General features: G+C 37.2%; 1 protein-coding gene across 1 annotated transcript in view; it reads right to left on the bottom strand.

The window, feature by feature from the left end:
* Window positions 1-24,409, bottom strand: part of SDCCAG8 (SHH signaling and ciliogenesis regulator SDCCAG8) — a 352,265-nt gene that overhangs the window by 294,390 nt on the left and 33,466 nt on the right. Inside the window, exons 6-7 of the mRNA XM_007949144.2 lie at window positions 9,151-9,291; window positions 3,717-3,781 (exon numbers count right to left, since the gene is read on the bottom strand). Of these exons, the coding sequence (XP_007947335.2) occupies window positions 3,717-3,781; window positions 9,151-9,291 (206 nt within the window). The remainder of the gene's footprint in view (window positions 1-3,716; window positions 3,782-9,150; window positions 9,292-24,409) is intronic.

Genomic DNA, 24,409 nt, shown 5'->3' with positions numbered 1-24,409 from the left:
TGAGAGCCATGACAAGAAAAGACATATGCACACCCATGTTCATCACAGCACTATTTACAATAGCAAAAAGATGGAAACAACCTAGGTGTCCATCATCTGAGGAATGGATAACTAAACTTTGGTACATACACACAATGGAATACTATGCAACCCTAAAGAATAACCTAGAATCTGCAAAATACCATATAAGTTGGATGAACTTGGAGGAAATTATGCTGAATGAAATCACAGAAGGATAAATATTGTATTAGCCCATTTTTGTAAAAATCAAGGAAAGGTTTATCTATGGAAGGAAATTTTCTTTGTTGGTTACCAGGGGTGGGAGGGGATGGGAGGGAACACTGTTAGGTAGAGATAAGTATTGATTTGGGTGAAGAGAAGGGCAATGTATCAAATATAAGTGATCAACATGGTGGCACTGATGAAGAGGAAGACTTAGAAGGGTACATGGGAGGTGCAGACAACAAAGATGAACCCTTCTGCCATATAGAACTGCATTGTCTGTGAAGGCAAACATGGGTATACAGGTGGATAGATGGTTGGACAGGCTGAACTCTTAGGTATGTCTATGAAGTGGAGAATGTACCCAAGACCAAGTATAGGGTTGGCAGCCAATAGTCCTATAAGTGTAGTTGTATGATCTGAATACCCAGGTGTATAGTAGAGCTGACAAGGGACAAGCCTGTAGTCACTTCTTGGTCACAGCCAGCTGCCCAGAGGGACCGAGTAGTTGAACTGGTGGGCTCAGGACCATAGTCGTAGGGGACATCAAGCTTAATTGGCATAACATACTGCACGAAACATTGTTCCACGTCCCACTTTGGTGAATAGTGACTGGGATCTTAAAAGACTGCAAGCAGCCATCTAGATGCAACGATAGGTCTCTCCTCGTCCAGCACAAAGAAGAATGAAGAAAATCAAAGATGCATGGAAACAATTAGTCCTAGCGACTGGTACACCATGTGATCCACAGCATATATGACTATGAGACCACAACTAGATGGTGACTGGCTACCAATGTCAACCACTCGGAGGGGGAATCTATGTGGGAGACCCTGGATAGAGAGGGAGAATAATGTGGAACAAAACTCAAAAGCATTTGGAAAAAAAAAAGGGAGGGACCAGGTTTGCTGGTCTGATTGAGCCTGCCACTGAGACTATGGCCCCTAGCTGCCCTGCAGGTCTAGAATTGAACCTACACCTGTGGCTTCCAGCCAAGCAAAGGGCAGGCATAGGAGTTGAACATTTATCTGAGGTAAATACACTCCTTGGAGAGAACAATCATGGGAGAAAGAAGGGCTGCTTATGCACAGGGAGACAGCTCAGGGGCAGGGGTGCACGGAGGGATGGACACAGGGAAGAGGTGACTGTTGGGAGGAAATGGGAGGGAAATTATTGCATTGTGGTGAATTGTAGTCAATGTCATGAGACAAAGTGTATGTGAACTGCTGTATGAGTGAATTTGCTCTGTAAATTTTCACCCAAATCACAATAATAAAAATAATTTTAAAAAATCTAATGATAATTTTAATATGACAGTATCTTACCAAAAAAAAAGAAAAAGAAAAAAGCTAAAGAAATAAGTTATATAAAACTTGCCAGTCATAAGATTTTATAAAGTAGCTGCTAATAGTTGGAAATATGCAGCTTGCTAAAAGAAAGGGATGGGGGAATTATGTGGGTTTGTTTGTTTGTTTTTACTATCTGGGCTAGATCCTGGATGACGATTTTCTTCAACTTAGTGATTTATGAATTGAATAAGAAGTGTATGGATTGGTAAAGTCAACTTGGGCAATGGAACTTCCTTGTCTGAACATTCCTTTCTTACTGCATATTTAAAAAATGAACAAACTTCCTGAGCTCAAAGGAAGAAAAAGTCAAAACCAAACTCACTTCCGTTGAGTCAGATCTGACTCATAGAGACTCCTCCTTGGGTTTCCAAAGTGGCATCATTCTGGAAGTAGATTGCCCAATCTTCCTTCCGAGGAATGGCTGGTGGGTTTGAACCACCAGCCCTCTGGTTAGCAGTCAAATGCCTTAGGCACTATGCCACCAGAGCTCCTCAAAATGGAGAAAGTTGCCCTTAAATTCTTGGACTACTGAAGGCAGGCACTTAATCTCTGGCTTAGTCTACTCCTTGAGGTCACAGTCTCTACTATACTCAGCTATCCTTACTTGTTCACTGTACCATAAGAGAAGATGACAACCCAGCACCTGGCTGTCATACACCACTCCAACATTTGGGATTCAAAGGCTTTCAGGGAGCACAGGGGATATACAAAAGATGCACAGGCAATCTAAGGGTTTAAAAAAAAAAAAGCTAATCTGAGGAGATAAAAAGGTCTGATGTTGATAAAAAGGTTGGTAACAATTAACTGTTTTGCCCTATGCCCGAGATATTTCTCCAACATAATAAGTTTTCTGTTAAGTATCATCTAGCGAAAGTCTGACTTTCAAAGGCTTTATTAAAAGAACTCTGCAAGCACATTCGAAAATCAAAGGATCTCCATTACTATTTCCATCAAGTTCAAACCCAAACCATAAAAGTAGATTTTGTTACTTGAAATGTTAAAAGAGAAGATGAAAAAGAAAAAGGGACCATAAAGCCAGAGTTTCTAAGAGTAGTAATTTTATTTCTTTCTTTAATGAAATATTCCTTTTAATAATCTTAAATTATGCCAAAAGAAAACAAAGAAACAGAAGAAAGCAAAGAGCAAAAGTTTATTCATTACAAGTTGATATTTTAATGTAAGTAAACATGGCATTTTCTGAATGACAAAATAAGTCACATCCCCATAAGTATAATGACCTAGAAACACATTACTTCAGAAACTGAAGAACCAAATCACAATACAAATCAAAATATAACAACGTATGATAAAAGAAAGCAAAAATTAGACTTTTAAATATTAACTTTATTGCCACTATTTAAAACAATCTTTAACAAATAAAATTAATTCCTGGTGGTCTTTTCTCTTCATTATGCATGATAAATCATTAATGATTAATCTGTAATAAAACCAAACTCACTGCCATCCAGTTAATTCTGACTCATACTGATCACCATTGGGTTTCCGAGGCAGTAAATCTTTACAGAAGTAGATTGCCCCATCTTCCTTCCATGGAGCTTCTGGTGGGTTTGAACTGCTAAACTTCTGGTTAGCAGTCAAATGCCTTAGGCACTGCACCACCAGAGCTCCTTATATGTAGGTCTTATTGGAATTTTGAAAATATATTAAAATATATGAAAATTCATCATGTATATACTCAAATTCATCATGTACACACTCAAATAATTATACTGTTGTTGCAAATTTAAAATTAAATGAAGAATAATTACATAGAAAGAAATGCTTGTAATTTGTAGACTACAGTGTTTTATTTTCACTACTTAATTTACTTTAAAATCATAATTTCTTTAAGAACAGCTAGTGATTCTTATTTTTATGAGAAAATACACATATTTTAAAAGTGAAGAAGGGATAACATTTATAGTTAATTCATTGTTCTTTGAAACGTAATTTGAAAAAGGACTTCACAATTTTATGCCACTTTATACTTTAATAATCTGAGAAAATTTTTAAATTGCATATTAATACAAAATACCATCAAATAATCCTGTTAATGACTAAAACTGGCATTTCAGCAAATATTTAAATATAATCTCTCTTAAGATCATTATGGTTTTGCTCTAACTTTAAATGATTTTACTTTACCTCAAAAATTTCAATTGAGATTCCAGGATTTCACTCTTGTCTGCATAAGTAAGTTTTAGCCTCTCCTTTAGAAAAGAAAAAAAAAATTATATGTATATTTCCTTATGTCTTATAAGCAAATTTGATTAATTAAAATTAAACTCATTCTTTGAAAAAAAAAAATCCAAGAGGAGAAAACAAAAATGTGTCCTTTTAGGAGACATTTTTCCTAGTCCACCTCAAATTTTCAGTTTTTCTCAGATGAATGCCTGCAAAGATGTAAAAATGATGATTATTGAAAAAAAATTGTTTTTTAAAATTGCTTTGACAGGATTTTACCCTTAAAAGGAAAAATCCTATTACAATTTGTAAGGTTCACAAGGGCAAGGATCAAATCTTACACATGTATTAGCATCCCTCATTGTGCCTACTGTATAAATGACATACAATAAATATATGATGGATGAATGATAAAAATAAAGTTAGTAAGTCACATGATAGACCAAACTGATACACTATCTATAAGCCTCTGCCGATACCCAGTTATTCTTCCATTCAACAAATATTTATTAGTCATCTAAGATAAAGTTAGGAGCTCTGGTGGCATAGTGCCTAAGGCATTTGACTGCTAACCAGCAGGCTGGCAGTTCAAACTCACCAGCCACTCCTCAGAAGGAAGATTGGGTGATCTACTTCCATAGTGATACCACTTCAGAAACCACTTGATACCCAAGGAGGGGTCGCTATGAGTCAGATCTGACTACATGGCAGTTTTCATCTCATCTCAAGATAAAGTTGCTGCTAACCTCAAACTCACTGCCATGGAGTCAGATCTGGTTCACAGCAACCCCTCCTTAGGTTTCCAAGGCGGTATCACTATGGAAGTAGATTGCTCCATCTTCCTACTGAGGAATGGCTGGTAGGAGGGCCCTTTGGTTAGCAGTCAAGTACCTTAGGACCTCAAGGAACTTATATTTTAGGAAGGAATAGAAAGATAAATGAATAATCTCAATGACATATTATTGCTCTAGTGAGATATGCTGTTGCTAATTGATGTCAAGACATAATTTTATTCATCAATAAAAGAAAGACATGGAAAGAGGGTGGGAAGGAAAGAAGAAAGGAAGGGAAGTAAAAGTATTAGGAGAGACTTAAGGCAAGTCACAGAATGGAAAAAGATATACTTACAATACATATAACCAAAAAAGAGTCTTTATCCATAATAGATAAAGATCCTCCATAAATCAATAAGTCAGATAATTCAATAAAAATAATGAGCAGGATATTTGAAACAGACACCTCAAAAAAGAGGATATCAAATGACCAATAAATACATGAGAAGATATTCAGCCACACTAGTAATAAGGAAAATTCAAAATAAAAACCACAATGAGATAGTACTATGTACCCCTTAAAAAAACTAACAATATCATGTGTTGGCAAGAACGTGGAACAATGGTATCATTCACATGCAGCTGGTGAGAGTGTAAACTCACAAAATGACCCTAGAAAAATTTGTCATTATCTATTGAAGCTGAACATAAACAAGTATGTTTATGACCAAAAATTACACTGAGAGGTACACACCCAACATTAATGTGTACCATGTACACCAAAAGACATATGAAAAATTTTCACAGATGCAAAATTCACAATAGTCCCAAACTGGAAACAATAGTAGAATGAATAAATAATCATGGCACATTCATATAGTAGACCCACCAAAGAAAATGAATAAAATATTACCACATGCAACAACATGAACAAATCTCACAAATATAATGTTGAAAAAAGAAGCTAGGAAAAAAAGAATACATACTATATGATTCCATTTTACATAATCAGAAAAAAAGGCAGAACTCAACTAGAATGATTAGGGATGATGCTTGGGCAATTTTCATGAAAAATTAGGATAGGGTTTAGTTTTAAGGGAATGAAGATGCAGTGACTGTGGGGCATGAAGAAGGTTTCTGGCGTTTGGTAATGTAATATTTCTTGACCTAGGTGACAATAACATGGGTATTTGTGGTGTAATAAATTACTTAGTGTGGCTTTTCTATCCTAAGTCTTTGGAAATTCCGTGGTGGAATTTGCCGTGAGCAACTGAGGAGCTCCTGATTGTAAAAGTTATCCACCTGGGGGACTTCTGTTGGGAGTGGCACTGGAGCAATGTTCTGGGAAGGTCGCTTTCTCTCAGGTGCTTAGAATTTTGATGTTATGATAGGCTAGTTTGGCTACTCTGCCAGGCTCAAAAGGAGGCCTCCTAGAGGCAGAGGGTTCTCTCTGACTGCTGACTGAGGAAGACGTGCTGCTGAAAGAGACACGCGCCGCTGGGAAAGAGATGCAAGAGACACACATTGCTGAGTGAGACATCGAGGGACACACACTGTTGGGAGACAGACTGTGGGCTGGGAGAGAGACTGAGTACTTTTCCTGAACTTGAATTGTAGCTTGGTGCTTCCCTAATAAACCCTGTAATCTGTGAGTTCTGTGTGGCTGCTGCAGCGAATTATTGGACCCAGGAGAGAGGTGGTGGGTGCTTTGGGAGGAACAGCTGGTGAAAGGGCTAGAGGGAGGTAGCATGTCTGGCCTTGCAGGAATAGGCCTTGGGTTACTGATAGTGGCTCTGTCTTCCTCTTGTGGGGTTAGAGGAGGTCAGAAGATGTGGCCCTCCTTGTCTTTTTTGCAGCATTCATTTGGCAATAAATCATTGAGCTGTAAATATTTTGTTTTCTATATTTTTGAATGTAAATTATGTTGTATCATTAAAAAATATAAGGAATGCATTATTAACTAATGTACATATTATAGAATGTTATAGAATGCTGACACAAAGTTCAGGAAAATGAGGATTGATAATGTGGAGGTCACTGATTATCTTAACAGGAGCAGGTTTAGTCGGATACAAGGAGCGGAAGCCCAGTTGAAGTGTGTTGAATAGAGGAGGTGAGTAATGGAGACACACAAATAGACAACTGTTTGGAAAAGTGTTGGTATGAAGGGGACCAAACATATAGGGTCATAGTTGGAATGGTATGTAGGGCCAAGAGAGTATATTTTGTGTAACTTTAATAAGGGAGCTACTAAAGCACATAATATGTTGAGAATAACTGGGTTAAGAAGGAGAAATGATACAAGAGTAAGAGGCGGTAAGTGTAAGAGTGATACCCTTGGAAAAAGTGAAAAAGGTTTGGGACTGAGCACACAGAGGCAGAGACTCACCTTTGATCTAAACAGAAGGAAAATAGAAAAGAGATGAATTAGTAACAATTGTGAATATAATACTAAGGGAAGACAGAAGAAATCAATTAATTCTATTATGGGAAAAGGAGGAGTAGAAGCATGCAATCAAGAAAGGTGAAAGGATGGGACATTTGAAGTAAGCCTTAGAGTCTGGAAACATTTTGATAAGCGGAGGATAAGAAGGAAACATTTTAGGTAGGGTTGATTATACAAAACAAAGCAAATTCTTCAGAGGAATGAAAGCATTTGAAGTAAGAAGTAGTAAAGATGAGTTAGTCTGCTCCTGTAAAGGTGTTTAGCCTTGGAATCTATGGGACACTTCTATCTGTCCTATAGGGTCAGTATGGCAGTGGGTTTTTGTTTGTTTATCATAGATTATTCTGCTGGAAAGAAAGGTTCAATTTAGTCTTTTAGCTTTTTTAAAGAAAGGTGCTCTTTCCTAAAAAGTAAAATAAAGCATGGTTTAGGGTTTCAGAAAGACAGAAGGGGCTCTCCCTTTAAAAATCTGCAACAACATGCACAAACGATAAGAGCCTAAACAATGATTCTTTCTCTCTTCCCTTGGTACCATTCCATTTACAGTGCCATTCTTACTCTTTCATCATTGCTGATCATGAGCATCCTGACATGTCAAATTTAATGCAAAGAAGACTTCAATTAGCAAGAGGAGAAAAAATAAGGTCTGTTACATAGATCAAAGGATTTAAAAGTATCATTTGGTCATAAAACAGAATTAAAATCAAGAAATTTCCCCTCCTGGACTGAGTTAATTCTTTCTTCTTCCTCTCATTTCTGCCTAAGCTCTCCTTCCTAAGTTTGCCCAGGACTCCTTGTCAATACTTATATTTGCACTTTTTCACTATACTGCCATTTATTTGTGTGTCTTTCTAAATGCTTGTGAGTTTATAGGGGAGAGAAAATGCAGTTTCTTTGTGTTGGTTTTCTTCCAAGACAGTACTAGGAAATAGTAGGTATTCACTAGAGGTGAACAACAATGAAGAGACCAAAGTCAGCAGGAATAATAGACCTGTTAATTAATTATTAACATAAATGAGACCAGAGGAGCTCTGGTAGCATAGTGGCTAAAGCACTTGACTGCTAACCAGAAGGCTGGCGGTTCAAACCCACCAGCCACTCCTCGGAAGGAAGGTTGGGCAATCCTACTTCCGTAGTGATACTGCCTCAGAAACCCAAGGAGGGGTCGCTATGAGTCAGGGCTGACTCGACGGCACATAACAACAACAACAACAAATGAGACCAGACACCTAAGGTTTTTTTTTTTTTTTTCTTAAATGAAAAATCTCTCTGCTTGATATTTAGGGTAACATGACTCTCACACAACTGCTTCACATGCAACAACATCATGGAATCTTTGGAGGGAAGAGGAATAGAATCCTAATAAGTGATCTGATTAAGATCGAATGAGACCAATTAATAGAATTCTATTTAGTCTAAAGAGCCCTAGTGGCACAATGGCTAAGTGTTCAGCTGCTAACTGAAGGGTCAGTTGTTGGAACCTACCAGCCGTTCTGTGTGATAAAGATCAGGCAGTCTGCTTCTATAGAGAATACAGCAGTGGAAACCCTATGGGACAGTTCTATTCTGCCCATGGGGTTGCTATAAGTTGGAGTCGATTTGATGGCAATGTTGTTTATTTTTTTCTTACCAGTAACATTTTAGTGAACCAAAATACTCACTTTACTGTTGTTTGTATTCATAATTTAAATTCATTTATCCCCTCATTTATAGTGTTGTATTTCATTATCACTGAGAGTTCAGTTCTTTTCTAAATTTGTATCCTTAAAAATAGATATGAGTTAAGAGTATCTGGTAAGTACATTCCCAAGAGGCTATGTCAGTAAACATTTGAATCTTAAAGCAAGCCCTTTCCTCTGGTTAAAAAACATGCTGATATCCTAGCTTCCCATTTAGTTTTCCTACATATACAGAAAGTAAGATAGCCAGGACAACCTACGAGCTTGACTGTGATGTTTTTATATTATCGTTCTAACATTTTATTTAATATAATGATTTTTTCTCATATTTATGATATATTAGTTTTGAGACAATTAATAAATTTGGGGATGAAAAAAATAATTTTCCACAAACTACTAGTATTTATAGCTAGATCATCAATAAAAGCCTTAAATATACAACACAGATGCAGTGAACTAAAAATAGATGCATGAAAGAAAAGCACCTAAATACTCACCAGTTCTAGCTTCCATTTTTCAGCGTCAGCAGGAGATGCACCTTTGACCAGATCTGTGTTGCCATGGGATAATGGTCTCTTGGCAGCTTCATCCACCCCAGAATCTCCACCTGTTGTAATCCAAGAATTCTGCATATTTCCCTAAAATAAAATGTGCTACTGATTGCAATTGCCATTCAACTTAAGATAAACATACATGCTTTATAAATGGAATGCTGACTTTTATCTATGAGGAAAGGAAAAGGAAAACTTCTAAAAAAGAAAAAGCTTCTAAATCACAACTCAAGAACCATTACACATTTTTGCACTATCAGGGTCATAGTCTACAAAAGGTATTACAAGTCTATAGGTATATGCAGTAATGTAAATGAGTAAAGAAAGCTGGATGTGAGTATATTCAACAAGCAGAATTATTCCTTACTCTTCTGAAGACATATACTTTTAAAAGTCCTCTCCAGATTTCTGTTTCATTTTCCCACATTTAAGAGAGGCAATAATAATAATAACAAAAATAACTGTTAACACATACAGTATTACTATGTGCCAGATATGGCTATATGTGCTTAACATATATTAACTCATTTAATCATTTCAATAACTCTATGAGGTCCGTTCTATTATTATCTCTATTTTATACATGAGGAAACTGAATCACACAGAGTGACTTCCTATGGATCATAGAAGTAAGAAGTGACTAATAAATGGCAGAGGTAGGATCTGAACCCTAGCAATCTGGCTCTAGAGTCCATGCCCTAAACTACTATGCTGTTCTTCTAAGTACATGTGTGGTGATGAACAAAATTGATAAGCAGCCTGAGACTCAGAGATTCACTGAGGAATGGGAGTGCCCAGGGTGAGCCAGAGAAACACATCCCACCCAAAGAATCAGTCAGTACTCAGTTTCAGTCAGTCACTGCTGTGTGGGAACACAAACTTATATAACCAGAAAATCTTTTGATTTTTTTTAAAAGATAAGTCCGAAATAGGGATATTCATTTGAAACATTATCAAGTATTAGCTCAAAGTTTGTCAAACAAACACACATCTGTGAGCTGAATATGGTATACCCATTGTCAGTTTGTAACATCTGGTACCTTTCAACAGCTAATCAAATCAGCAGTTGAGAATTCTGGGTAATGTATGGGTACAACAATGACTTAAGTACTTACATTAATTTAATTAAACAAATAATTATTGAACTCTTGTCAAAAACCAAAGGATATGGTAATATTCACAAAGGAAGATCAGTTTCTGAGCACACAAAGCTGTATTGGATTTATTTTAGAATGTGGTAAACTGTATTCATCAAAAGTAGGGTTTTGAGATTCCATTCTTATTCTTCTAGAAGTTCAGTTAGTGTAAATATTTGTCTACCACCTACTATGTTCAAATCTGTGCTAATAGCTAAGGGGCAAAAGTGAACAGGACCAATCTTAGCCCTGAAAAGCTTATGGTCTAAGCAGATGGTTTTAATTTAATAAGGTAACTGTTAGGCCAGCGGTGTGCATGAGGGACTATGCGAGGACACAGAAAGAAAAATATGAAAAACTGGAGATTCAAAGATGGTTTTCTGGAGAAGTTTGACTCTTGTATGATAACTTGAAGGATGAGTAAAAGTTAACTAGCTAGGAGGGGCATTCCTAGAAGAGGGAACCTCCTCAGCAAAGTCACAGACATATGGAATAACATGGTCCCGCAGGGGACCGTTAGGCAATTCAACATCACCAAAGGCTAACATAAGGCAACATGTCGGAAGATGAAGCAGAAGCTTCAGACAAGGGTCATGAGAGTGTAGCACACCATGCCAGTGAGCTTATACTTGATTCTGTTGGCAAGGGCAAGTCTTCTAACATTTGATTGCATTCAAATTTGCCTTTAAGAACAATGGAAGAGCACAATACTAATTTCCAGTGGAGATATTAAAGAAAATATATAGATCACACATCGCCAACATAGAAAATTATTGTCAGTTTTGGAAAAAAGTGGTAGTCTAATTGACAGTTTTGTTCTTTTACATATATTTTTAAAAAACACGAATGGTATTTGACTAGAATAAAAACAATCAAATTATATTTATATCCCTGAAGATTACTGAAAACCTTTGATTTTTCAATTGAGGGGAGGGTTGGTAGTAGAGGAGAATGAAAATAGATATGAAGAAAATGGTATAGAAATTTTTTATATAGAAAAAAAATTCTTAGTTCTTTGAATGAACACACATGCCAATATTTCTAAAAATTAAAATATTTGTAGTAACTTTGTGTTTGAACTGTTGAGAAAAGTCTTCCATGAAGAAAAATTTTTTAAGAAGGAAAATCCTCACTCAAAAAAACTCACTGCCGTCAAGTCGGATGTGACTTATCAAGACCCCTCCTTGGGTTTCTGAGGTGGTATCACTATGGAAGTAAATTGCCTGATCTTCCTTTCAAGGAGTAGCTGGTGGGTTTGAACCACCGGCCTTCTGGTTAGCAGTCAAATGCCTTAGGTACTACACCACCAGAGTGCCTAGGAAGGAAAAGTGATTTCAAAAAATGAAGACAGAAATGAAATATAGTTCTAATGGTTTAAGTTTTTTTGAAAAAATAATCTGCTCACTTCTTCATCTTTAAGATAACAAACTAGGCTAAAAGCAAAAAGTCATGCAGGTGCCCATTCAAGTTCAAGACTAAACAGAGAAGCAAGAAAGAAGAGACTTTTCTCTTTTCTCCTGGGGGGTAGTTTTACCCCTGGCAAACAAAGATAGTTTTGATTCAATATTAACAAACTATTTCTTATTTATGCAATATTAGAGGCTAGGAGAATAGGTTTGAGGGATCAAACATTCCTGGGTTTGAATCCTTCCTTGATTTGCCGTTTTCTAGCTTTTTGACATTAGACCAGCCACTTAGATTACTTAACCTCTGTGTATTATAATTTACTCATCAGAAACAGAGATTAGATTTGCCTTGGGTGGCTATTGTGAAACTGCAAAGAGATAATGTAAATAAAGTGCTTGATACAGTACCTGGCACATGATAACCATCAATAGTTATCATCAGTAAATAGTAATTACCATTAAACAACTTTTAAATTATTTTTCAAAAGAAGGCATTATGAAACACTCAAAATTTATATTCAAATTAGTTAACTGATTTGGCAAGTTCTAACATGCCTAAGGCACTTGACTGCTAACCAGAAGGCTGGTGGTTCAAACCCACCAGCCACTCCTTGGAAGGAAGTTGGGGCAATCTACTTCCGTAGTAATAGTGCCTTGGAAATCCAAGGAGGGGTCGCTATGAGTTGGGGCCAACTCGACGGCACATAACAACAACAACAACAATGGCAACAATATAACTGACTCATTAACAAGGATCTATAAAAAAGTAAAAGAAGATAATACCTCTTGAGCCATTTACACATAAGATATTATAAAAAATTTTATTCGAGTTAAACTCCATGTTATATGCTTCAATTCACCTACACAAGTAGAAAGTGGGTGTAACAATTCTAAACAAGAAAGTGACACAGAAAACTCACATCAAAACAGGTATCAAGAAAGGTCTTAAGCTGGCAACCTAGTCGAATATACCATGCCATCCCTCTACAACAAAGACCTAAAAAAACAGGTGAAACAGATACAGATGATAATCCAGAAACTCTGAGCATCAAATGAAAGGATAAAAAATTAGATCAACCACTTATCAAAAGAAGAAACAAACAAAGAGATATGGAATGGAGATGCTCTGCCTGTTGGCCTGGCATCTTGAGACACAGCAAACAATGACCCAGGTGAGGAGCACAAGAAGGCAACTTCATGGAATCCCTGATAGGACAGAGATACAATATAGAAAAATCCAGAGTGAAGCAAGGTGAGCAACACATGAATCAGATTTAAGGGAGGAAGGTGCAGGAAGGAGAGCAAGAGCTCCAGAAACCCAGGTGACCACAGAGTAAGGAGGAGACCAGAAAACAGGGATAGAACTACTCACCAGCAGTTGTCCCTGGTCATTTTGGTTGGAGACTCACACATAGGGTAGGGTCTATGAAGTGGCTGCTGGAGACACTGGACTCCAGACAGTGTCCCTCAACTTGCACTGGGTTGGGGTAAGGACTTAATAGTAGGCTGCACTAGCCTAGGAATACATTGGTGCTCAACCTAGAGACCAGTGACCAGAGGAGTATACCACCTTCTAGGTGACCACAGAAGTGGCCCCACCACTCCCATGATCTGGTGGCCAATGGTACCTCCCCTAGCTCCCTTCCCCCACCTGGAAGTTCATGGTGCAAGTCCCCATCCCCTGCCCACAGATTGCACACCACACACCTATCACCTCTGTAGTAAGCTGCAAACACTTATTTCTGCTGTCACTCTGCTTCCATGAGGACTAATGTTGTACACTCCCATAGACTGTGCATTATGCACAACACTTCTTTGGATTCAGTGACTGGTGGTGCACACTCATGTCCATTACAACCCAACTCTCCTGGTGCTCAGAGCACCCACTCCTGCAAGTGTGCATTGCACAACCACCACCAAAATGATAAGCAGCACATGATCCCACCTGCTGCCACACTGCTCCTTTGTGATTGTGTAGCCAAGCACACATCCATCCATCATTCATCCCTTCTCCCCACCAGCCAGCAAGTGGCTGTGACTGTGTGACTGGACATGGATCACCTCACTATCTGCACCCCCCTTACCCAGTGAAAAGTGGTGACCACACATCTGCATGCTTGCCCCCCAGCTCTCTACCCCAGCACCATCTATTTCACTGACCTGACATGTGGTACAGACCAAACCCCACACTTGCCCACCACATCAGCCACCCAATCCACTTGGCGAGTGCCACCACTTGCTCCTGAGCCAGTGAATTGATGACAGATGGCAGCCAACACCCATTCAGCCTACTGTCATCTGCTCAACATAACCAGCAACAGAGACCTGTGCTCATATTCCCAACTGCTACCCCTCTCACCTGAAGACAGGTGGTGAGTACTCCAGTGCTAGCAAACTAGCAACCAGAGTAGCATGCCAGCTCTGCCCACCTGCATATATCAAAACACAACAAAACAAAACATCAGGGTTAAACAAACAAACACACAATCAATAAATAAATACAATAATACTTTACTGTCTCAGAGACAAGAGACAACATCACAAAGAACAAGGACAAGATGGCTCAAGCAAATAACCAAACTAAAGGCCCAGAAGACCTTCTGAGAAATGGTAATGGAACTACCTGACAAGGAATTCAAAAGACTTACATTTAGGACTCTTTAAGAGATCAAAAAGAAATAAAGGAAAATAGACGAAACCAAAGAAAAAAAAGACAAAATGAAAGAAAACACAGATAAAATTCTAAAAGAATTCAGAAAAACAGTACAAGATCAAAATGAGAAAAAAAAACAATTAGAAACCATACAAAACAGTAGTTAGAAATCCAGAATATTACCAACAAAATTTCAGAAATAGATAACTCAATGGAAGCACACAGTAGTAGGAGTGAATCAATGGAAGACAGAATAAATGAAATAGAGAATAATCCCTTGATATCTTAAGGAACATTCAGAAAAAAGAATGAAGAAAGCATAAGAGCTATGTGGGACTCTATCAAGAGAAATAACATATTCATGATAGGAATCCCAGAACAGGAGAGAAAAAAAATAATATGGAGAAAATATTTGAATTTTCTTAGAGAAAACTTTCCTGTTATCATGAAAGTGAAGAAGATAATCATCTAAGAAGTTCAACAAACCCCATATAAGTTAGACTCCATAATAAAGACACCAAGACATATCATCATTAAACTTTCTAAAACCAAAGACAAAGAAAGAACCCTGAGAACAGATTGAGAAAAATGAGCTGTCATACACAAAGGGAAACCAGTAAGACTGAGTTATGTTACTCAGCTGAAACCATATTGGCAAGAAGGCAATGGGATGCCATATATAAAAACCTGAAAGAAAAAATTACCAACCAAGAATTATATATCCAACAAAATTCTCTCTCAGATACAATGGCAAAATCCAGATAATTGGAAACTAAGGGAGGTTTTTTTTTTTTTCCTTAAACCAGACCAACTTTATAAGAAATATTAAAGGGAGTTCTTTGAATAGAGAAATGACATCAGACAATAACCTGAGATTAAGACACATGTCAGCATTACCCAAATATCAACCAAGATAAAGAATTCTCAAAAAACAAAACTACAATACTAAAAACAGGGAAACAGAGACATCAATATGTAAATGACAACAACTGCAAAATAAAAAAGAAATAAATGGTATAGTTACAGAACTCCTGTATGGAAAGGAAGTCAAAGTGGTATCAAGATATAACAGACTGTTTTAAAGTTAGGAAAACAAAGGTAAATTCTAGGGTGATCACAAGGAAAATTAATAAAGTTACTCACCAAAAGAAAAAGGGGGAAAAAAAAAATAAGGACTTAGTCAGCACAAAATCAACAACAACAAAAGAAAGAAAAAAGAAAATCCATAAACAAAAAGAACTCAGTACAGAACAGTAAGTGGGACAAAGAAACTGTCAACAACACACACACAAAAGCACAAAAGAATGACAGCTGTTAATTCACACCTATTGATAATCATAATGAATGTAAATGGGGTAAACATACCAGTAAAGAGACAGAATAACGAATGCATTTTTAAAAAGTGAGTCATTAATATTTTGTTTATAGGAGACACATCTTAGACATAAAGATATAAATAAGAAAAAAAAAAAGAGTGCAAAACATACATATATATATCAAACAAACATCAACTAAAAAAGAGCAGGAGTGGCAATATTAATCACTGATAAAAAGGCTGGCGGTTCAAACCCACCAGCCACTCCTCGGAAGGAAGGTTCCGTAATCTACTTCTGTAGTGTTATTGCCTTGGAAACCCAAGGAGGGGTCATCACTATGAGTCGGATCCAACTCAAGGGCAATGTTTTTTTTTTTTTTTTAACCACTTTTGACAAAGGGCAGAACAACTAGAAAGAAACTCAACAAAGATAATGAACAAGTAAACAGTACAACCAACCACCAACCAACATGACCTCACAGACATATATAGAATGTAGCCCCCAAATGCAGCACATTACACATTCTTCTGTAACATACATGGATCATTCCCCAGACCAGACAATATTTTAAGCCACAAAGCAAGCCTCAGTGAACTAAAAAAAACCATCAAATTAGAACAAAGCATCTTCTCTGATCACAATGCTGTAAAACTAGAAATCAACAACAGGGAAAAAAAAAAAAAAGGAGGGAGGGAATCAAGTACATGGAACTGAATAACATTGGTAATAGATAAAATTAAAAATGAAGTAAAAACAATTCTTAGAATCAAAAGAGAATAGGATCACAAGATATCAAAATAACCAGGACACAGTGCAATCATTACTAAGAAATCAATTTACAGCAATAAATGCACACATCAAAAAAGAAGCACCAAAATCAATATCTAACCCTACTACAAGTTGGACAAACAGAAAAAGAGCCACAAAAGAAGCCCACAGCTACAATAAAAGAAATAAGATAGACCAGAAATAATTGAATCAGAAAACAGAAAAACTATTAAAACTATCAAAAATAATAAGATTAGAAGCTGGGTCTTTGAAAAGATCAATAAAGTCAACAAACCATTGGCCAAATTGAAAAAAAAAAAAAAAAAAAAAGAGAGAGAGAAGAAGGAGGAGGAGAAGAAGAAGAAGGAGGAGAAGGAAGAGGTGGAGGAGGAAAAGGTGCAGGAAAAGAAGGAGAAGGAGGAGGAAATTACCTAAATAAGAAATAAGATGGATACCATTACAACAGAACCATGTGAAATAAAAAGGATGATAACAGAATATTATGAAAAAATAAATTCCAACAAATTTGAAAACCTAGAAGAAATGGGAAAATTTCTAAAAGTGCACTACCTACCCCAAACTAACACAAACCAAGATAGAAAATCTGAGTCCATAACGAAAGAAGAAATTGAAGATGTCATATAAAAAACTCCCTATAACAACAGACAAAGGTGGGTCACAGATGCCTTCACTGGAAAATTCTAACAAGCATTCAGAGAAAAGTTGACACCAATATTACTCATTATATTCCAGAACATAGAAAATGAAGGAATACTCCCAAATTCAATAGCATATCAAAAAGTAATACACCATGACCAAGTGGGCCTCATATCAGGTATGCAAGGATGGTTCAACATAAGAATACCAATCAATGTGATCTATCACATAAATAAAACAAAGGACAAGAACATGATTATTTCAATCAATGCAAAAAATGCATTTGATAAAGTCCAACACTCATTGCTGATAAAAACTCTGAGCAAAGTAGAAACAGAGGGAAATTCCTTAACATAATTAAGAGCATAAATAAAAAAACCAACAGCTAACATTATAGTCAATGGAAAGGGATAAAAACATTCCCCTTGAGAACAGGAACAAGACAAGGATGTCCTTCATTACCACTCTCATTCAATATCATATTAGTAGTCCTAGCTAGAGCAATAAGGCAAGAAAAGGAAATAAAGGGCATCCAAATTGCTAAGGAAGAGGTAAAACTATCCCTATTCATAGATGACATGATCATATACACAGAATATCCCAGAAACTACACAAGAAAGCTACTGGGACTAAAAGAAGATTTCAGAAAAGTGACAGGATACAAGATCAACATACAAAAATTAATTGGATTCCTCGACAATAACAAAGAGAACTCTGAAAAAGAAATCAGGAAAACAATATCATTTACAGTAACATTCAAAAAGATAAAATACTTAGTAGTAAATCTAAATGAGAGACACAAAACACCTGTGCAAAGAAAACTACAAAACACTACTACAAGAATCCAAGAGACCTATATAAATGGAAAAACATATCATGCTCATGGATAGGAAGATTTAATATTGTGAAAATTTCAATACTACCCAAAGTGATCTACAAATATAATGCAATCTGATCTAAATTCTATAAACCTTCTTTAATGAGATGGAAAAACTAATAATCAACTTTATATAGAAAGGAAAGATACCCCAGATAAGCAACATAGTACTGAAGAAAAGGAACAAGGTAGGATGTCCCACACTCTCTGATTTCAGAACTTATTACACAGCCAAGGTAATCAAAAAAGCCTGGTACTGGTAAAATGACAAACACATAGACCAGTGAACCAGAATTGAGAACCTAGAAGTAAATCCATCTACCTATGGATAGCTGAGAAAGAGACCTAGGACAAGCAAAGCAGTACTGAAGAAGAACAAAGTAGGAAGTCTCACATTCCAGGATCTCAAAACCTACTACACAGCCACAGTAGTCAAAACAGCCTTGTAATGGCACAGTGACAGGCACATAGATCAGTGGAATAGAACTGAGAACCCAGAAATACACCAAATGACCTATGGTCAGCTGATTTTTTACAAAGAGCTGAAATACATTAAATGGGGAAGAGATAGTCCCTTTAACAAATGGTGCTGGCAAAACTGGGTATCCATTTGCAAAAAAATGAAACAAGATCTGTACCTCATACCATACACAAAAACTAACTCCAGATGGATTAAAGACTTAAATGTGAAACCCAAAACCATAAAGTTCCTCAAGGAAAAAATAGGGACAAATTTAGGGGCCCTAATATATGGCATAAATAGACCATCAAGCATAATCTAAAATGCACAAACAGCAGAAGACAAACTAGGTGAATGAGACCTTCTGAAAATTAAATTTTTATGTGCTTCAAAAGACTTCTCCAAAAGAGTAAAAAGAGAACCTACAGATTAGAACACTGTTCAGCAATGACATATCTGACAAGGGATGTATCTCTAAAATTTATAGAAAAGTCCAACCCCTTAACAGAAAGACAAATAATCCAATTAAAAAATGGGCAGAAGACATGAATAGATGCTTCACCAAAGAGCATATATTCAGGCAGCCAACAAACACGTGGAGATATGCTCATGATCATTAGCCATTAGTGAGATGCAAATCAAAACAACGAGATACCATCTCGCCCCAACACCAATAGCAAAGTTCAATATGACAGAAAATAACAAATGCTGGTGAGGATGCGAAGGGATTGGGACTGTCATACACTGCTAGTGGGACTGTAAAATGAATACAATCACTGTGGAAAGAAGTATGGTGATTCCTTAAAAAGTTGGAATTAGAAATACTGTTTGATCCAGCAATCTCATTACTAGATATATATCCTAAAGAAGTGAGAGCCAGGACAAGAACAGATGTATGCACACCCATGTTCATCACAGCACTATTTACAATAGCAAAAAGATGGAAACAACCTACATGCCCATCAATAGAAAAATGGATAACCAAACTATGGTACATACACACAATGGAATGCTATGCAACCCTAAAGAATAATGTAGAATCTACAAAACACCACATAACATGGATGAACTTGGAGGATATAATGCTGAATGAAATAAGTCAATCAGAAGGACAAATACTGTATTAGTTTATTATTGTAAAAAGTCAAGGGAAGGTTTATAGATGAAAGGAAACTTTCTTTCTTGGTTACCAGGTGTGGGAGGGGAAGGGAGGAAACACTGCTACATAGGTAGAGACAAGTATTGATTTGGGTGAAGGGAAGGGCAATGTACCAAATGTGAGTGATCAACACAGTGGCACTGAGGAAGAGGAAGTCATAGAGAGATACATGAGAGGTACCGACAACAAGGATGAACTCTTGTCCACATACAGTACTGCATTGTCAGTGATGGAAGACAATGATTTGCAATGGATAGATGGGTAGACAGGCTCAATGATCAGGTATATCTAGGCAGGGGTTTGTATGCCCATAACCTTGTATAGGGTTGGCAGATGATGTTTCTACAAGTGTATTTGTATGTGCTGTAAGGTACGTCCAGGTATATAGTAGAGCTGACAAGGGACAAGATTGTGGTGACTTCTTGGCTACAGCCAGCTACCCAGAGGGAGTGAGTAATTGGACCTGTGGCCTTGGGACCATGGTCGCAGAGGACATCAAGCTCAACTGGCATAACATATAGCACAAAAACATTGTTCTACATCCTACTTTGGTGAGTAGTGACTGGGATCTGAAAAACTTACAAGTGGCCATGTAGGTGCACTAATGGGTCTCTCCTCGTCCACAACAAAGAAGAATGAAGAAAACAAAAGATGTATGGAAAGAATTAGTCCAAGGGACTGGCAGACCATGCGATCCTCAGCCTATATGACCGTGAGACCAGAAGAGCTAGATAGTGCTTAGCTACCACTGTCAATTACTTGCAGGGGATCCATGCCAGATGGTGGTTCAAAGCCATCAGCCAGTCCTCAGAAAGAAAGAAAGAGATCCTGGATAGAGTGGGGGAACAAAACTCAAAATCATAAAAAAAGAAAAAAGCCCAGGTTTGCTGGTCTGATAGAGCCTGGTGAGACCCCTGAGACTATGCTCCCTAGCTACCCTTCAGGTATGGAACTGAACTCACACCTGTGGTTTCCAGCCAAATAATAGACAAGCATATGGGTTAAACATTTACATCAGATCAATACACTACTTGGAGCAATCAATCATGGGAGAACAGAAGGGCAGTGTATGCACAGGGAGACAGCAGGGGGCCGGGGGCAGGAAAGCATGGGAGAGAGGGACACAGGGAAGAAGTAAATATGGGGAGGAAGTGGGAAGACAGCTGTTACATTGTGGGGAATTTTGTCTCAATATCATGAGACAAAATGTATATGAACTGCTGTATGGAAAATGAATTTCTTCTATCAACTTTCACCCAAATCACAATAAAAATTAAAAAAATCATACCTCACACCATACAAAGAAACTAACTCAAAATGGATAAAAGATATTATTGTAAAATTTAAAACTATAAAGATTATGGAAGCAAAAATAGAGACAATGTTAGGGACCCTAATACACAGCATAAATAGAATACCAAAGGTAACTAAACTCCACAAACAGCAGAAGATAAGCTAGGGATCTCCTAACAAGTAAACACCTATGCTCATGAAAAGATTTTGCCAAAAGTCTGAAAAGAGAACCTACAGACTGGGAAATAAATCTTGACTACGACATATCTGACAGGGTCTAATATCTAACATTTAAAGGAAACTTCAATACTTCAACAACAAAAACATAAACAATCCAACTGAAAAATGGGCAAAGGATATGAACAGACATGTCACTAAAGAAGACATTAAGGTAGCTAATAAACACATGAAAAGATGCTCCCAATCATTAGGCATTGTTGTTTCGTTTTTAAGTGCTGTGGAGTTGGTTCTGACTCATAGTGATCCTATGTGCAACAGAACAAAACACTGTTTGGTCCTGCACTGTTAGAAAGATGAAATCAAAATAACTTTGAGATACTACCTCACCCCAGCAATAATGGCACTGATCAAAAAACAGAACAACAAATGCTGGTGAGACTATGGAGAGATTGGAACCCTTATACACTGGTGGTGTGACTGTAGAATGGGAAAACTACTATGGAAAATATTATGGTGCTTTCTTAAAAAGCTATAAATAGAAATACCATATGATTCAGCAATCTTACTCATAAGTATATATGCTAGAAAAATAAAAGCAGTGACATGAATAGATATATGCATATCCGTGTTCTTAACAGCATTATTCACAACAGCAAAAGATGGAGATAACATTAAGTGTCCATCAATGAATGAATGGATAAACAAATTGTAGTACATACATACAATGGAATACTATTCAATGATAAAGAAAAATGATAAGTCTATGAAATATCCCATAACATGGATGGATCTGGAGGACATAATGTAGAGTGAAGTAAGTCAAACACAAAAGAACAAATATTATGAAATGACTACTATAAAAAGTCAAGAATAGGTTTCCACATAAAAAGAAACATGCTTTCCTGGTTACTAGGGAGGGAAAGGGGAAGGAGTGAGAAGCACCATGTAGATAACAGACAAGAGTTAGTTCTGGTCTATAAAGGTAATATACAATATAGGAGAAGTCAGCACAATGTGACCAAGGCAAAGGAAGACACTGAGAGGTACATAAGAATAAAGGACAACTATGGTAAAAAGCAGGGCAGTGTGGTGGCACAGTTATTAAAGCATTTGGCTGCTAACCAAAAGGTTGATGGTTTGAACCCACCAGCCACTCTGCAGGAGAAAGATGAGGCAGTCTGCTTCTGTAAAGATTTACAGCCTTGGAAACCCCATGGGGCAATTCTACTTTGTAATATAGGGTCACTAGGAGCTCTGGTAGTGTAGTGTCTAAGGCACTTGACTGCTAACCAGAAGGCTGGTGGTTCAAAGCCATCAGCCAGTCCTCAGAAAGAAGGTTGGGCAATCTACTTCTGTAGTGATACCACCTAGGAAACCCAAGAAGGAGTCTCTATGAGTCGGGTCCAACTCAACAGCAAATAACAACAACAACATGAGTCAGAATTGACTTGATGGCAATGGGTTTGTTTTCATGGTTACAGTAAATTAAATGTTATACACAGTCCTGCAACAGCAGTAATAACTAACAATAATTTGTGGGTAGTTATATAGGTAAATTAAAAGTAAAAATAAAATTTAAAAAAACAAATTCACTGCCATCAAGTCAATTATGACTTAGAGCCACCCCATTTGGGTTTCCAAGGTGGTAAATCTTTACGGAAGTAGACAGTCCAGTCTTCTTTCCACGGAATGGCTGGTGGGTAGCAGTCAAATGCCTTTGGCACTGTGCCACCACAGCATGTTACATAGGTAAATATGTATACTAAATAGGTGAGGGAGGTTGTACAGCAATATACCTGCATACATATATTGGTATGATGGTAGATATTTCTACATAAATATTTCCAAATGCTGCACATATACTCATGCATATGACAGAGCATATGGAGGAGGCACAGTTATAGAAACTACTTAGACAGTGGGACTGAATCACTGGATACCAACACTAAGGACCATACCCTTAAGGGACATCTAGGCTCACTGGCAAAAAACAGTTTGTAAAGTTAATGTTCTACAACCTACTCTGGTGAGTAGCATCTAGGGTCTTAAAAGCTTGCAAGAGGCTATCTAAGTAGCAACTATCAGTCTTTTCCCACCTGGAGCACAGGAGAGCAAAGAGAATCTAAAACTCAAGGAAGCAATTAGTACAAAGGAGTAATGGTCCACATGAACAACAGCCTTCTCTATCCTAAGACCAGAAAAACTAGATAGCTTCTGCTACTACTACCAACCACTCCAAGACTACAAGAGATCTTGATTACAATGGGTAAACAAATACAGACCAAAATTTAAAAAAAGAAAAAGAAAGTCACTTATAGTTGGAAGAGACTAGAGGAATGCCTGAGACTATTGCTCTGAGAAAACCTTCTAACTTGAAACCAAAGACATCTCCCGAGGTCACCTTCTAGCCTATAAAACAAACAATATCCATGAAGAATGTGCTCTCCAGAATAATCAGCTATGTGAGACCAAAAGGCCAACATTTGCCCAAAACCAAAGATGAGAAGACAAGGAGGGACAAGGAGACTGAACAAAAGGAAACAGAAACATCAGAGAGGAAACAGGAATGATGCTGACACATTGTGGGGATTGCAACCCATGTACAGAACAATTTGTGTATGAACTCTTGACTGGGAAAACTAATTTGCTATGTAAACTTTCACCTAAAGCACAACAAAATGTGAAAAAACAAACAGATATCAAATTCTATATAAGAATACTGATCAAAAGGGGTGAAAGTAAGGAACAGAATTTAGAACTGTTAATGGAATCTGGGTTTTCTGAAACCATTGAGGCTGGATGAACCCCTGGAACTACTGCCTTGAGATAGTCTTTAAACTGTGAACCTAAATTATCCCCTGACATCATCTTTGAACCAAACAATAGCTTATCTTAATTAGTAAAAGGAACTCTGGTGGCGTAATGGATAACTCATTTGGCTGCTAAACGGTGGCTGGTGGTTCAAAGAGACCAGCTCCTCTTCAGGAGGAAGATGAGGCAATCTACTACTGTGAAGATCTACAGTGATGGTCACTATGAGTCAGAATTAACTTGACGGCAGTGAATTTGTTTTTTTTGGTTTTTTAATTAGTAAAGTATATCTTCATTGAACATTGTGATCTTTTTTTTTTTTGTTCCCTTCATACACAGTGTTTCCTCTTGCTACTTCTTCATGATAGCATTCTTTTTTTTATTATTATCATTAGGATTTGGGTGAAGATTTACAGAGTAAATTCACTTTTCATACAGCAGTTCACATATACTTTGTCTCATGTCATTGACCAAAATTTACAATGCAGC

The sequence above is a fragment of the Orycteropus afer genome, unplaced genomic scaffold, assembly GCF_000298275.1.
Source record: "Orycteropus afer afer isolate SDZICR_OR568_19922 unplaced genomic scaffold, OryAfe1.0 scaffold00239, whole genome shotgun sequence".
Lineage (NCBI taxonomy): Eukaryota > Metazoa > Chordata > Mammalia > Tubulidentata > Orycteropodidae > Orycteropus > Orycteropus afer.
The sequence above is the reverse complement of the archived record's forward strand: the minus strand, read 5'-3'. Positions and strand labels throughout refer to the sequence as shown.